This window comes from Microcaecilia unicolor, chromosome 7 (genome assembly GCF_901765095.1).
Source record: "Microcaecilia unicolor chromosome 7, aMicUni1.1, whole genome shotgun sequence".
Classification (NCBI taxonomy): domain Eukaryota; kingdom Metazoa; phylum Chordata; class Amphibia; order Gymnophiona; family Siphonopidae; genus Microcaecilia; species Microcaecilia unicolor.
The window spans coordinates 274543654-274557850 of NC_044037.1; the positions used below are offsets into that span (position 1 = coordinate 274543654).

Genomic DNA, 14197 nt, shown 5'->3' on the forward strand with positions numbered 1-14197 from the left:
GCAAGAGAAAAGTTCAGTCACTATCGCACAGGCAACCAAAAGTTTAGACCGCCATCTTGACACGCCCCCCCTCTTAGTTCGTGTTTAGGGAGACTTTTGCTACAGCTTTAATTTAGGGGAGGAAGAGGTCTTTCCTTGCCTATGCCAAGTACCTGGACTGGTGAGCTTGGAAATGGCCCCATAACAAGGAATCCAATTTGAAGACAAACAGGGGAGGAACCCAAAGGGTTCATATTGCTGGTGCTTTAGCCTACCTAATGCCCTTTGATTGGCCTGGGTTTGAATCTGATACAGAGGTCTGCACCAGATTCATTCTCCGTGGGGCCAGGGTCAATAGCTGTGGGCTAGCAAAGTAACACTATCAGACCAAGCTGCTTCAAGAAGAGGGTGGGATATAGGGTCCTTTAGGATGCAGCACTCAGATTCCCCTTTCAAGTCATCTAAGTAAAATCACAGCCATTTCTCCTATGCAAACCTGTGTACTTGCTTTTAGTGGATATGACTAATTTGTGATTATTGTGTGGGGGGAAGTGGGATAGTTATCCATTCTATCATGGTAGCCCTCTTTTGGGCCACACATCCTGCTAGTGATGTGGTCTCCAGAACCGGATAAACTGCAGCAGAAGAGATTTCACCAATGACCTATAATCATCACTGAGTATTATTCAGTGCACTCACAGTTTCTCTGAAAGCTGTTAAAAGTAATGATATGTCTGCAAGTTTGTACATGCTTAGATTCCATGTTTATGTTTTTGTAATGAATATTTTACATTCAGTGCTGCTCAGAAAAGATGAGAATGCTGCAAATCAAACAACAAGGTTATCATTAAACTGCAACCAAAAATGCATCATTATAAAAAGAAAAAAAAAAAAAGCAGCTCAGAAAGGAAGGCCAAGAGGAAAGAGCTGAATATCTGCAGAACAAAGGAGGATTGACTCAGGGAGGAAACCTATGCCAAATGTATGTGTATAGTCACCAGCTAGGAAAAGTCAGTGAACAGCTTTGTCGGGCAGTACAGCTGTGCATTTATTTGAAACATTTCCCATGTCAATTTTAGCCTGAAATGGGGGGGGGGGGGGGGGGGGGGGGGGGGGGGGAAACCTCAAATTTTAATTTTTTTTCTGTGTTGTGAAGAATATGCACTACTTATGCCATTGCCCCCTCCCCCCCCCAATACCTATCAAACATATAAACGGCGAGTGACCGTACTCACTCGCAAATGCGCAGTAGACACTTCCCTCTCTGTCCCGCCCCCGCGTCAATACGTGATGACGAGGGGGGGCGGGACAGAGAGGGAAACTGCGCCGCCGAGGTTGCTACCGCTCCCCCCCCCCACTCGGAGTCGCCGCCGCCGCCACCCCTCCACCCGGCCCGGGCCCTCTCTTCCCTTCTGAACTTACAGATCCATTCGCCGAACGCAGCAACGCACATCAGCTGAGCTGCAGTGAGCCCTTCCTTCTTTGCCTGTGGCCCCGCCCTCCTGTGACGTAACGTCAGCGAGGGCGGGACACACACAGGCAGAGAAGGAAGGGGCAGCTCAGCTGATGTGCGTTGCTGCGTTCGGCGAATGGATGTGTAAGTTCAGAAGTGAAGAGAGGGCCCGGGCCAGGTGGAGGGTGGCGGCGGCGACTTCGAGGGGGGGGGAGCGGGTGGCGACTTCGCGGGGGGGAGGGGAGCGGTGGTGACCACGGGGGGGGGGGGGGGGGGGAGGAGGAAAACCTCAATACCAGCCCGTTTTTACGGGCTCAACGGCTAGTCTATATATGAAACGTCCAATAAATGACATAGGAAGCTAAGCAAAATGAAATATTTTGGGCTACTATTCAGGTTCTAAAAGCTTAACATGACTTTCTGTTCTAGTATACATTTTGTAAATTTGCTGCAGTCTAAAATTAATTCTTTTGTGCAGCATACTGTAATAACCAGCTAACCTCACTTATACTGTTCATATTTCCTGACATAGATTCAATCAATCTACACGACTCTGCAGCTCTTTCCTTGCTGAAACCTTATCTGCTTATCATGATTCCCTACAAAGCTTCCTTTGGTTGTATACAGTATCACATTCTGTGCTCCCCTGTCCCCATTAGTTTTAACAAAACATTCCTAATTCAGAAATGCATACAGTGAACTATGTTCAAATGGAATGCCAACATCACTCACTGCCTCACAATCAACTATTGTTTTCAGATTACTTAAAGCAAACAGAATAGCCTGGGTTTATTGTGATAGTCAAAAGCCCACAGTAGAGAAAGTGTTTATACTTACAGGGCTTCTGTCACAAAATGTCTAGCCACCCGCCTGGGGTTAACCCGTGGCCACTTCCTATCCCCAGCACAACTCAGGTCTGCCTACACCTGCCGCTTGTGCTGTACATTAGCACCCTCCTCCCACTTCCTGGGTCACAACCGCCTCTGGTGTGTGCATGTTACAGAACACTGTTAGTTCCATGAATTTAATAATTAGCTGCTAATTGGTATTAATGAGCTGTAATTGGTGTTAATTGGCACTAATTTTATTGGGAGTGGTCCTTGCTGCTAGGATTGATGAGGGAGTGCCAACCAGGCTCGAGGAGGCTTTGAGTCCCAAAGACTGGCAGCCTCCACCTCAACCAGGGAGTGTTTCCCTGTTAGCATTGGAAGACTTGGGGGAGAGATTTGGAGCTGGAGCTTCAGGCAGTCAGTGTTTTTCCTCAGTGGTACTGGGATTACTAGAGAATCCTTCCCCTGAACCCGGAAGCTTTTGCAGCCTGGAGGAGGGCAAACAGAGAGTGGAGATATGTTGACAGCAGGAGTAGGGAAGCCAACTGAAGCAGTGTGCCTTTCTAGTCTGCACAAACTGGTGACACCTGCTGTTATCACCTTGGAGTCCATTTGGTCAGCACTTGCAGTGTTGAAGCAAGCAGCAAGTGAAGAGCAAATCACATTGAAGAATCTCTTGGAAGATTGGATCAATGTTTTGGAAGGTACTGTAACTGCCCAGGGAGTTCAAGTAAGAGAACTAGCTATTGGAGAATAAAATCAGAGTACTGAATTTAAGAATGCTCAATTTAACACACATGCCACAAATACTGCCAAAAGAACATTTTAAGAAATTTCTCAAAGAATCCCTGGGACTGGGGAAGGAAGTTATTTCTCCTTTCCAGAAGGTATACTAACTTTCCTTTAAAAAGAAAGAAAGCTGAACAGAGATTGGAAGGAGACTGAAAATATTTCTCCAGATAGTTTGGATTTGCCTGCTTTTTTGGAAACATCACTGGAGAATATCGACAAGAGAAAGCTACTCATCTAGTTATGTTTGTCTTTGAGCCTGATAAAGACTCCATCTTAAGACTTTATTTCTGAAAGCAACCGATTCAGTCTATGGGTCACCGGGTATGGTTGTTTCCTGATGTGTCAAAGCAGACACAGGATAAAAGAAGAAATTTCTTGTTTTTTGTCTTTACGTCAAGGATGGTCCTTGGGGTGGGTGGCAGTTTCTTGCAAAATGTATGGTTAAACTGAGTGGAAATAGGGTTGTTTTCTGGGATTCTGAACAGCCAAAGACTTTTCTGGAATCTAGAAGATCTAGTGAGGCTCCGGTAGCATCAGTGGCTGACAGATAGGGCTGTTAGGGAGATATTGTTAAGTTATAGCAGAGTCATGAATTATTATGCATCCTAATAGTGGCCATTTCTTTCTTTTCCAGACTGCCCCAATTTGACCGCCCCTATCGGACTGTCCGTTCACTTGTCTCTTAGATTGTAAGCTCCTTGAGCAGGGACCGTCCCTCTATGTTAATTTGTACAGCGCTGCGTAACCCTAGTAGCGCTTTAGAAATGTTAAGTAGTAGTAGTAGTAGTTTTCTGTTTGCTTTATTATTTAGTTGTTAGTATCTACTCCTATTTTTCCTAATGGCCTCCACCCCTTAAGTTGTGGGCTAAGATTTTGAGATTCAGTTTGATATACTGGCTATATTATTTTTTGTGCTTATTATTATTTTGGCTTTTTAACTTCATAATATTTCTGTTGCAACTACTAGTTGTGAAAGGTTAAAAGCATTAAAAAAACAAGAGTTGGTGCAAAAGCTTATGGGGAAATTCTTTTAAATATACATTTATCATTATAAAATGGGAACACATGTACACGTTTTTTGTGGACTGCCCAAACTCTGCCCCCTTATTCTCTGCACTCCAGGGATCTATACCTGGAAATAGCTACTTCTACATGTAGCTGATCCAGGGGCGTAACTGGACTCGGGCGGTAGGGGGGGGCCAGAGCCAGAGGGAGGGGGCACATTTTAGCCCCCCCCCCCCAGTGCCACCGATCCCCCCCCCCCCCCGCCATTTCCGGACCCCCCCCCTCACCACCAATGACACCCTCCCCCGCTGCTGTCACTTACCTTTGCTGGCGGGGGACCCCAACCCCCCGCCGGCCGAGGTCCTCTCTTCCATGCAGGCTGCGCCGCTGCAAGCTTCCTGTTCTTCTGAGTCTGACGTCCTGCACGTACAACGCGCAGGACGTCAGACTGAATTCCAAATTCTGAGTCTGACGTTCTGCGCGTTGTACGTGCAGGACGTCAGACTCAGAAGAACAGGAAGCGTTGAAACTTGCATCCTGCACGGAAGAGAGGACTTCGGCTGGCGGGGGCTTGGGGTCCCCCGCCAGCAAAGATCGGCGACGGGTTGGTGGCGGGCGGGGCGGGAGGGGGAGGTGGAGAGGGTCTGTGGTAGGGGGGTCCAGGGCGAAATCTGTGGGGGCCCAGGCCCGTGGCCCCACGCAGATACGCCCCTGAGCTGATCTACACATGTAGCACTATTCCCAAATTCAGATGCTTCTAACACGAGCTCCCTTTTGTTCTTGACAACATAGCATATACTAGCTCACTTTATAAAACTTCTGAAATTTAATATTAAACTGGTTATGTGTTTTACTGTAAATTAGAATTTGATATTCAGCCTGGGGTGGTCATCATTTTCTTTTAAATTATGGCTGCTCGGAAGGGTGGGGATACCGTTGGTTGCTACAGGTATGCTATTGTTTCCTGCCTTTTGTGATGTTTGACCTTTTTTTTGGAAATGTTAATAAAGATATTTAAATATAAATGATGGCTGCCACGGATGCTTCTAGACCTGTACCCAGACACCAGCACCGAATAGCCATTTCTTTGGCAACCACTGGAAGTTATTTGGGTACCACTGATATGCAGCAGCAGTACCCAGATAGCTATCTGGATATGTTAGGACAGCTTTTTTTCTCTGGCCTCACGACTCGATAGCTCTCCGGGCACCAGCGCTGAATACTGGTGGTGCCCGTATAGCTTCCAGCTCTGACTCTGCACCACCTGGATAGTACTGAGGTGGTCTGACGAGATATTCAGTGGCATTATATGATTAAGTGTGGTTGAATATCTGGCTAGGTGTTGATCAGTGGGTGTTACCCAGGGTCACTCCTAGCTTAACTCCCCTTGAAAACTGACCCTTAAGTATTAAACATAGGTTATTGAGTTAAACATATTTATGTGGCTTGCAAATAAACTTTATGTAAAAGGCTAGCATTTTTGCTCCAGAAATGTGTGTTGCTTAAAGATTGCTATCCTGATTCACATATTATTAAGTTCCTAGCTATTCCTAGGTTTTTTTCCATTTTGTCAACCGCATTGAAATTCATGGAGGTATGTTGCAGGATACAAATGTTAAATGTAATGTAACATTGCCTTTTTTTTTTAAGCTGCAAATTATGCCCCTGCTACAGTGTTGGACTGGGACATCATCTTTATTCAAGCAATATTCCTAGAATACCCACCGGCACTCCACGATCAAGTGTTTGAACAAATTCTGAATAGGATTTTCTTAATTGGAAACATTTCTAATATCCTGCAATTGAAAGCACCTCATGTCCCTTAAAAAGTTGGTGCAAATTATGTTCCCTCTGTATCCAAACAGTGTATGCCCTAGGGATTTTTAAGTAATTATTTCTGTCCATTGGTTACATGACTTTATATTCAATAAGTCACTAGGAGAAGCAACAAACCGGGTGATTCATGTGGTCAGTGCTGTAGTATATTAAAATAAAAGGTACATAAATGCAACCATTCAGTTGGGGTGAGAACTAAAGACATATGTCCATGCAAAATAGCTCTTACTCATTCTAGATCAAAACAAACTTCAAGACTTATCGAGAGCAACCTTTTAATTTCAAACAGGGCAGTTGCAGGATCACCATGATCTAGTCCAGACAGCATTAATTTGATGTTTGTTTGCCAAACAAGTACCTGCAGTATTCTGAAGAGCAGACATTGAAACTTAGCACAAGAGTGGAGGAGTGGCTTAGTGGTTAGGGTGGTGGACTTTGGTCCTGGGGAACTGAAGAACTGAGTTTGATTCCCACTTCAGGCACAGGCAGCTCCTTGTGACTCTGGGCAAGTCACTTAACCCTCTGTTGCCCCATGTAAATTGAGCCTGCCATGAGTGGGAAAGCACGGGGTACAAATGTAACAAAAATAAAATAGATACTATTGGAGATTCTAGATGGAATGTTGCTACTATTTGAGATTCTACATGAAATGTTGCTATTCCACTAGCAACATTCCATGTAGAAGGCTGCGCAGGCTTCTGTTTCTGTGAGTCTGACGTCTTGCACGTACGTGCAGGACATCAGACTCACAGAAGCAGAAGCCTGCGCGGCCACATTGGTGATCTGCAAGGGCCGACTTCTACATGGAATGTTGCTAGTGGAATAGCAACATTCCATGTAAAATCTCAAATAGTAGCAACAGAGGAGGAGTGGCCTAGTGGTTAGGGTGGTGGACTTTGGTCCTGAGGAACTGAGTTCGATTCCCACTTCAGGCACAGGCAGCTCCTTGTGACTCTGGGAAAGTCACTTAACCCTCCATTGCCCCATGTAAGCTGCACTGAAACTACCATGAGTGGGAAAGCGCGGGGTACAAATGTAACAAAAAAAAAAGTTGCCAAGATATTCATTAGATGTAATGGGACAAATTTTGGTAGCCCATGCATGTGGATCTTGTAGCCAGCTTGGAAATGGAAAGCTGCACAGGATTCTACGTGCAAAAGGGATCATTTTCAGGAAGGACAATCTAACTAAGGCTCCCTTTCACTAAGCTGCGGCAAAAGGGTGCCTGCGCTGGTGTCGGCACGTGTTTTTGACGCACATCGAGGCCCCCTTTTTGCCGCAGCAGGTAAAGAGTAGGTCTTTCTTTTTTTCAGGAAATGGCCATGCAACAAGTGAAGCACTTGCTGATTGGCCATTTCAGGGGGGGGGGGGGGGGGGGCGGAGCCCTTACCGCCACCCAATGAGGTGGCGGTACGGGCTCCCGCGCTAACCCAGTGGTAACTGGGCAGCATGTGGTACTGCCCGATTACTGCTAGGTACACACCGGTGAAACAAAAATATTTTTGTAGCGTCAGATATGACGGTGCGCTGGGGGTGGGAACTACTGCTGGGCTGCAACTGTAGCCCGGCGGTACTTCCTTTGTAGCAAGTGGTAAGCCCATGTTGGGCTTACCGCCACTTTGTAAAAGGGGCCCTTGGTAACTTAAATTACTCAGATAAACCCTTAAGCTTAAACCAGGATTGTCCAAACTTGGTCCATGAGGGCCGAAATCCAGTCGGATTTTCAGGATTTCCCCAGTGAATATGCACGAGATCTGTTTGAAGGCAGTGCCTCCACTGTATGCAAATAGAATCTCATGCATATTCATTGGGGAAATCCTGAAAACCTGACCTTGCAAGGGCCGAGGTTGGACACCCCTGGCTTAAACTCAAAAGTGGGATTCAATTATAAAAACTTTCCGTTTGTCTAAATTCCAGAGAAAGTGTTTTATACGCTGTACAATTTGTTTTTAATCTGTTTTCTGAATGCACGGCAATAGAGTGCTAAATGGATGCTCAGCAGTGGTGTTATGTTGGATATTAATGGAGTTAACTGACAATTCATTATCCCCTTCAGCCACCCAGAGTGTTATGCCTACATTTAGTAATTCTGGTAGTGCTGTACATCGTTTTTCCAAATGTGTTATGGATATTTGATGAGCTATTACTAATGGAAGCAAGACTGATAGAATATCAGAATGACTAACATAAAACGACAACAGGCAGCGGGTTCTGCCCCACCCCTCTCTCCAATCATTTTGTGTTAGAAAATGATCTATCCTCCCATCAGTGTTGCTTGATAGAAACATGCTGCGAGGACTGTCATTCTACTAAACAGTTTTGACTTGTCACATTTGTTACTAGCTTGTCCTATATGCCATTAACATGATTACAGCAGGCCATCTATCAAGAGAGGTCCCTTCCTAGCCGAGGCAGAAGTCATCTTTTGTGTTCCACTGGAGGCAAAGTCCTGCCTCGGCATCTATCAGTATCTGCTACTGTTACATCATGCAGCTGTCAGCACCATATACACATTAGTAGGACTTATGAAATCAGTGGAATATACTACTTTCATGGCACTAAAATAAAATGAAATCCAAATGAAATGTCTAGTGAAAATCAAGTCTCTGTATTGTAAACAAGTGATTTATAAAATTTAAGGAGCCAAACAAGTTAGGGTTAACTACGAGGCTTCACTGGATTTCTTATGCTTAATATTCAGTCTAGTCTATACCTTTTCGTTAAGGAAGGAGAAAAGTGCTCATTTTCAATGATCAAATTCATCCAAAGTACGTGAAACTGTATTACATTTTCATTTGATCACCTTTGTTCTGTCCCATAGCTGGAAATTCATAATCATACAGGTCTTTTCTATGACACCAGGAATGAAATAGAAAAAAAATTTAGCAAACTATAAAAATGCAACGGCATTTCTACAGCACATTACAATCACACACATTTTTTTTGTCTTTTGTGCTTAAAATGCCCCAATACAGAATTCTGCAGAATACTGAAGACACAGGAATTAGCAATACAACAGGGTATACAGATCAGCTAAAGTAACTATGGATATTAAACATATTAATGGAATAAAAATTACTGCTATTGCATGGCAGGTAATTGATTTTAGCAGAATTAAGTTAATGAGCCTCATGGCGTGAAGAAATCCTTCAGGAGGTTTTCAGCTTCGATAACAGCATTTCATTCTTACGGCACTCCTGAAGATAAAAACAAAATACACACTTCTTAAAAGACTGCTATTGCTGCGAACACCAGTGAACCTGACCTCCAAATCTCAGTTTCACGGACTGTGAACACTCTGAAGTTTAATGTTGGCAGAAGGGTGACGAGGCAGAGCAGGGTTTCTCAACCCAGTCCTCAGGGAACCCCTCCAGCCAGTCTGGTTTTCCAGATACCCACAACGAATATATATGAAATGTATTTGATTACACTGCCTCCATTATATGCTAATATTTCTCATGCATATTAATTGTACATATCTCGAAAACAAGACTAGCTTGAGGTTCCCAGAGGACTGGGCTGAGAACCCCTGAAGTAAAATATTGTAATAGTACTCAAGATAATTTCTTGTTAAGGTGGTAAGACTCATTTCTGCCAATGACCTTCTAGGTCCTTGGTCTTCACTTCCAATCCTCAAGGGCCACCAACTGGAGTGTCATTTATTTATTTATTTGTTACATTTATGTCCCACATTTTCCCACCTATTTGTAGGCTCAATGTGGAGTACATAGTACCGGAGAGGCGTTACAGACTCCGGTGTGAACAAATACAAAGTGATGTTGTGGTAAGATAAAGTTCATGTGGCACAGCCACACTAGGGAATCGTACAACGGAAGAGTTGTACACGATTTGCATGCCTGCTACCTCCATTGTAGGCAAATCTTACGCAGGTACATTCATTCATTAGGGGTACTTGAAAACCTGACCTGTTCGTGACCCTTGAGGACTGGGAGTGAAGGTTCTAGATGAACCATTTAATAAGTTTCCAATGTTTTTCCTCTATTTGATCATTGGCACCTCATCTTTTTTTTTGTATGCTAAGACCCTGGCTGTGTTAGTTCATGTTACCATACATACTGTACGTATAAGCATGTACACCCACTTCTGGAATGAAGTTCAGGTGGTAGAAAAAGAAATGCCTTGGCTTAAGGTATTTATACAGTGCGTGCCCTTGTAACTGTTCCCCAAAGAAAACCTCAGCACAAGGTTAAAACATTGGATTACAGAACAAAGATGGCTCCTTTATATCCCAGTATGCTGATTCTATGACTTGTGGTTTATTTGGCTTTTCAGCACCTGCAATTCATATAGTTTTCTCTGCTGCTAGTTTTGAGCGCTGGCTTGCTTTCCTTTAAGTCAAATTCATTTTCATGTGCTCCAAGTATTCAATTAAAAACATGGCATTTTCTTAATCTTGTTTACCCAGCCAACAAATTAAATTACTGTTATGTATTAATCGTCGGGAAAAATATAAATCTCTCAAATGGGGTATAACTAGAAATTACTTTTCTTTATTTCAAATGGTATCCTACCATAACAACACATGCAGATTTCTAAACATAAAAGCACACAAATTAAATAAGGCTCATTACATAGTAACATAGATGACGGCAGAAAAAGATCTGCATGGTCCATCCAGTCTGCCCAACAAAATAAACTCATATGTGCTACTTTTTGTGTATACCTTACCTTGATTTGTACCTGTCCTTTTCAGGGCACAGACCATGTAAGTCTGCCCAGCACTATCCCCGCCTCCCAACCACCAGCCCCGCCTCCCACCACCGGCTCTGGCACAGACCGTGTAAGTCTGCCCAGCACTATCCCTGCCTCCCACCACCGGCTCTGGCACAGACCGTATAAGTCTGCCCAGCACTATCCCCGCCTCCCAACCACCAGCCCCGCCTCCCACCACCGGCTCTGGCACAGACCGTGTAAGTCTGCCCAGCACTATCCCTGCCTCCCACCACCGGCTCTGGCACAGACCGTATAAGTCTGCCCAGCACTATCCCCGCCTCCCACCACTGGCTCTGGCACAGACCGTATAAGTCTGCCCAGCACTATCCCCGCCTCCCAACCACCAGCCCCGCCTACCACCACCGGCTCTGGCACAGACCGTATAAGTCTGCCCAGCACTATCCTCGCCTCCCGCCACCAGCTCTGCCACCCAATCTCGGCTAAGCTCCTTAGAATTATATATGTCAGCCCATATGTTATATTTTACATTCAGACAAAATCTGATGTTTGCCAATGAAATAAAAGCAGACAATTTGGACCTATTATATAAAGTGTTAAGCTATCGATGCACAAGTGATTTGTTACAGAATCTGATTTCTACTCAGGGACAAACCCTAATGGGCCCCTCCAGGAGCATGCCTCTCCTCATACTGCTCAAAGGATAACTATTCACTGATGTCTACTTTGACTGTGCAGATCCAGTGGCTTTAGCTGTGAGTCTCCAGTCTCTGCTCCTAAGGGTCATGTGCTCGACCCCTAGTGAGTTTAACAGCCAGATAGAGAACATCTTGGAAAGGAAAAAGGAAGAAGCAGAGGTTGATCTATTACTAATATTAATAACAAATTTTAACAATTTTTGGACCCCATATTCAGGATTACGAGTCCTGTTTCCGTTTGAAACCTGAATGACTTGGTTATCTTAGATGTTGAAACTATCAAGCCTTAGGGGTCCTCTAACCAAGCTGTGGTAAAAAGGGCCCTGTGGTAGCAGGGGTGGCTGTTTTTGCAGTGTGTCAGGGCCTTTTTTTTTTTTTTTTACTGTAGTGGGTAAAAAAGGTTGAAACTCAACATGACCACTGAGGTGGTGGTAAGGGCTACCGCAGTAACCCAGCAGCATGCGACGCTGCCCGATTACCGCCAGGTTAGCACCGTGATAATTAGGGAAAAAATTTCCATACCACAGGAAATGGCAGATACTCGAGGCAGAACTACCGCTGGCAGCCGCGTTGGGCCCGTGGCAACCCTTTAGCAAAAACTCCCCTTCATTTCTTTGCTTTTTATTTAGTTAATTTACATTCTTCATTACCCTTCCATTTTGGAGTATATACATTCATAGCCGATTTGTTCCTGCAAGTACAAACTTACCATACAGGGAATTACATATAGGTCGGGTAGGACCTAGAAAATGGGGCTGCTAGAAATGATATCCAAAATGAATACGGAGGAGATAAATTTGCATGCACTGCCTCCACTGTACACAAATCTATATCACGCATATTCATTGTGATTATCCTGAAAACCTGACTGACTGGGTGTGTCCCGAGGAACGAGGTGAGAAACCCTGGTATAGAGCCTAATACATAGCCTCAAGAATTTTGCTTTGATTTAAATGCTCTCTCTCTCTCTTTTATAGATAAAGGATCTGAAGAATCAAGCTTAATATCTGAGGCTGCATCATGCTGACTGGAGGTGGTACAGACACAAATGGAACAGATAAGAACATAAGTGTTGCCATACTGGGACAGATGACAGGTGCATCAAGCCTAGCATTCTGTTTCCAATAGTGGACAATCCAGGATACAAGTACCTGGCAAGATCCCAAAACAGTACAATACATGTTATGCTGCTTATCCTAGAAATAAGCAGTGGATTTTCCCCAAGAGAATGGAGGCGCAGGACGGCGTCCGTTTAAAAACAGAGCACCATCTTGTTAGTAGCAGTCCTCGTACATATTCTGACAGGGCATGGCACAAGGTATGAGAGAAAGAAAAAAAACCAGAGACTAAAGCTATTCCATTGACTTTCAATTCTCTCCTTTGTAGTAGTTAAAATTATTTTGTTGTACTCGCAGAAAACAAGGGGTAACGCTCCTAAGGAAGCACTGGCGGAACAGGGGCTCCACTGTAGAGCATTCCCAACAGTCTACGCTAGCAAAAAGATAAGTACCTTGCGTTCTGTGTTTAGAGTCTGATTAAAGATAAATTACAACATAAGAAATTTGATAAGATAAAATTCAAAAATAAAATAAAAAAGAAAGCGAAGCCAGAGGTTTTTGACTCACGAAGAAGCTCACCAGAAGTTCACACTTCAGAAATCTGTTTTAAGCGGTGAATTCTGGATAGCGAAGCTTTCACTCTGATAATATCAAAAGCGAAAGCGGAGCTCTGAAGTCTTTTCCTCTGCAATTATAACGCAACATATTTGCACTTTGGAGAGTTTAGCTTGCTTCAATAGTATTTTGAATTGTAATATTTGTATGCAATACTTAGAGGTACTAACCTGCCAGGTCCTCATGTCTGTAAATTTTACCACGTGTCTATCAGTTGCTACACTGATTAACGTTGGAATACTGATAGCAGCAGATCATTCTCAACCAGACAACAAGGGGTTAAACTCACTCTCTGGTTCCCGATAGGAGGATGTACATGAGGGCAGCTTGTGTTAAGCACTTCTTTGTATTCTTTTTCTCCCTGCTAAGCCAAGTCCCTGATAACATCAGGACAACTTCTCTCTATATAGGTCCTGTGCATGTAACATTTATTATTTTCTATCCCAGCTTCTCCAAGAAAATTATACTTGTGTACGACTAGTAAAAGAATCTGACTCTGTTACTGCTTCACAGTAAGGCCTCTGTAGTAGTTAAAATTATTTTGTCGTATTTTTATAGGGTACTCGCAGAAAACAAAGGGGTAACGCTCCTAAGGAAGCACTGGCGAAACAGGGGTTCGCTGTAGAGCAGAGTGGAGGAGTGGCCTAGTGGTTAGCATGGTGGACTTTGGTCCTGGGAAACTGGGTTCGATTCCCACTGCAGGCACAGGCAGCTCCTTGTGACTCTGGGCAAGTCACTTAACCCTCCATTGCCCCATGTAAGCTGCATTGAGCCTGCCATGAGTGGGAAAGCGCAGGTTACAAATGTAACAAAAATAAAATAGATACTATTGGAGATTCTACATGGAATGTTGCTACTATTGGAGATTCTACATGGAATGTTGCTATTCCACTAGCAACATTCCATGTAGAAGGCCGCGCAGGCTTCTGTTTCTGTGAGTCTGACGTCAGACTCACAGAAGCAGAAGCCTGCGCGGCCACATTGGTGATCTGCAAGGGCCGACTTCTACATGGAATGTTGGAATAGCAACATTCCATATAGAATCTCAAATAGTAGCAACAGTGGAGGAGTGGCCTAGTGGTTAGGGTGGTAGACTTTGGTCCTGAGGAACTGAGTTCGATTCCCACTTCAGGCACAGGCAGCTCCTTGTGACTCTGGGCAAGTCACTTAACCCTCCATTGCCCCAGGTACAAATAAGTACCTGTATATAATATGTAAGCCGCATTGAACCTGCTATGA

General features: G+C 44.2%; 1 protein-coding gene across 3 annotated transcripts in view; it reads right to left on the reverse strand.

Annotated features, from left to right (window-relative positions):
* Positions 1-8750: 8750 nt before the first annotated feature.
* Positions 8751-14197, reverse strand: part of CCDC93 (coiled-coil domain containing 93) — a 225763-nt gene continuing 220316 nt past the window's right edge. For all 3 annotated transcript variants that reach the window (XM_030209955.1, XM_030209954.1, XM_030209953.1), the window contains one exon: positions 8751-9092. In XM_030209955.1, coding sequence (XP_030065815.1) covers positions 9045-9092 — 48 coding nt within the window. In that variant the 3' untranslated portion in view covers positions 8751-9044. The remainder of the gene's footprint in view (positions 9093-14197) is intronic.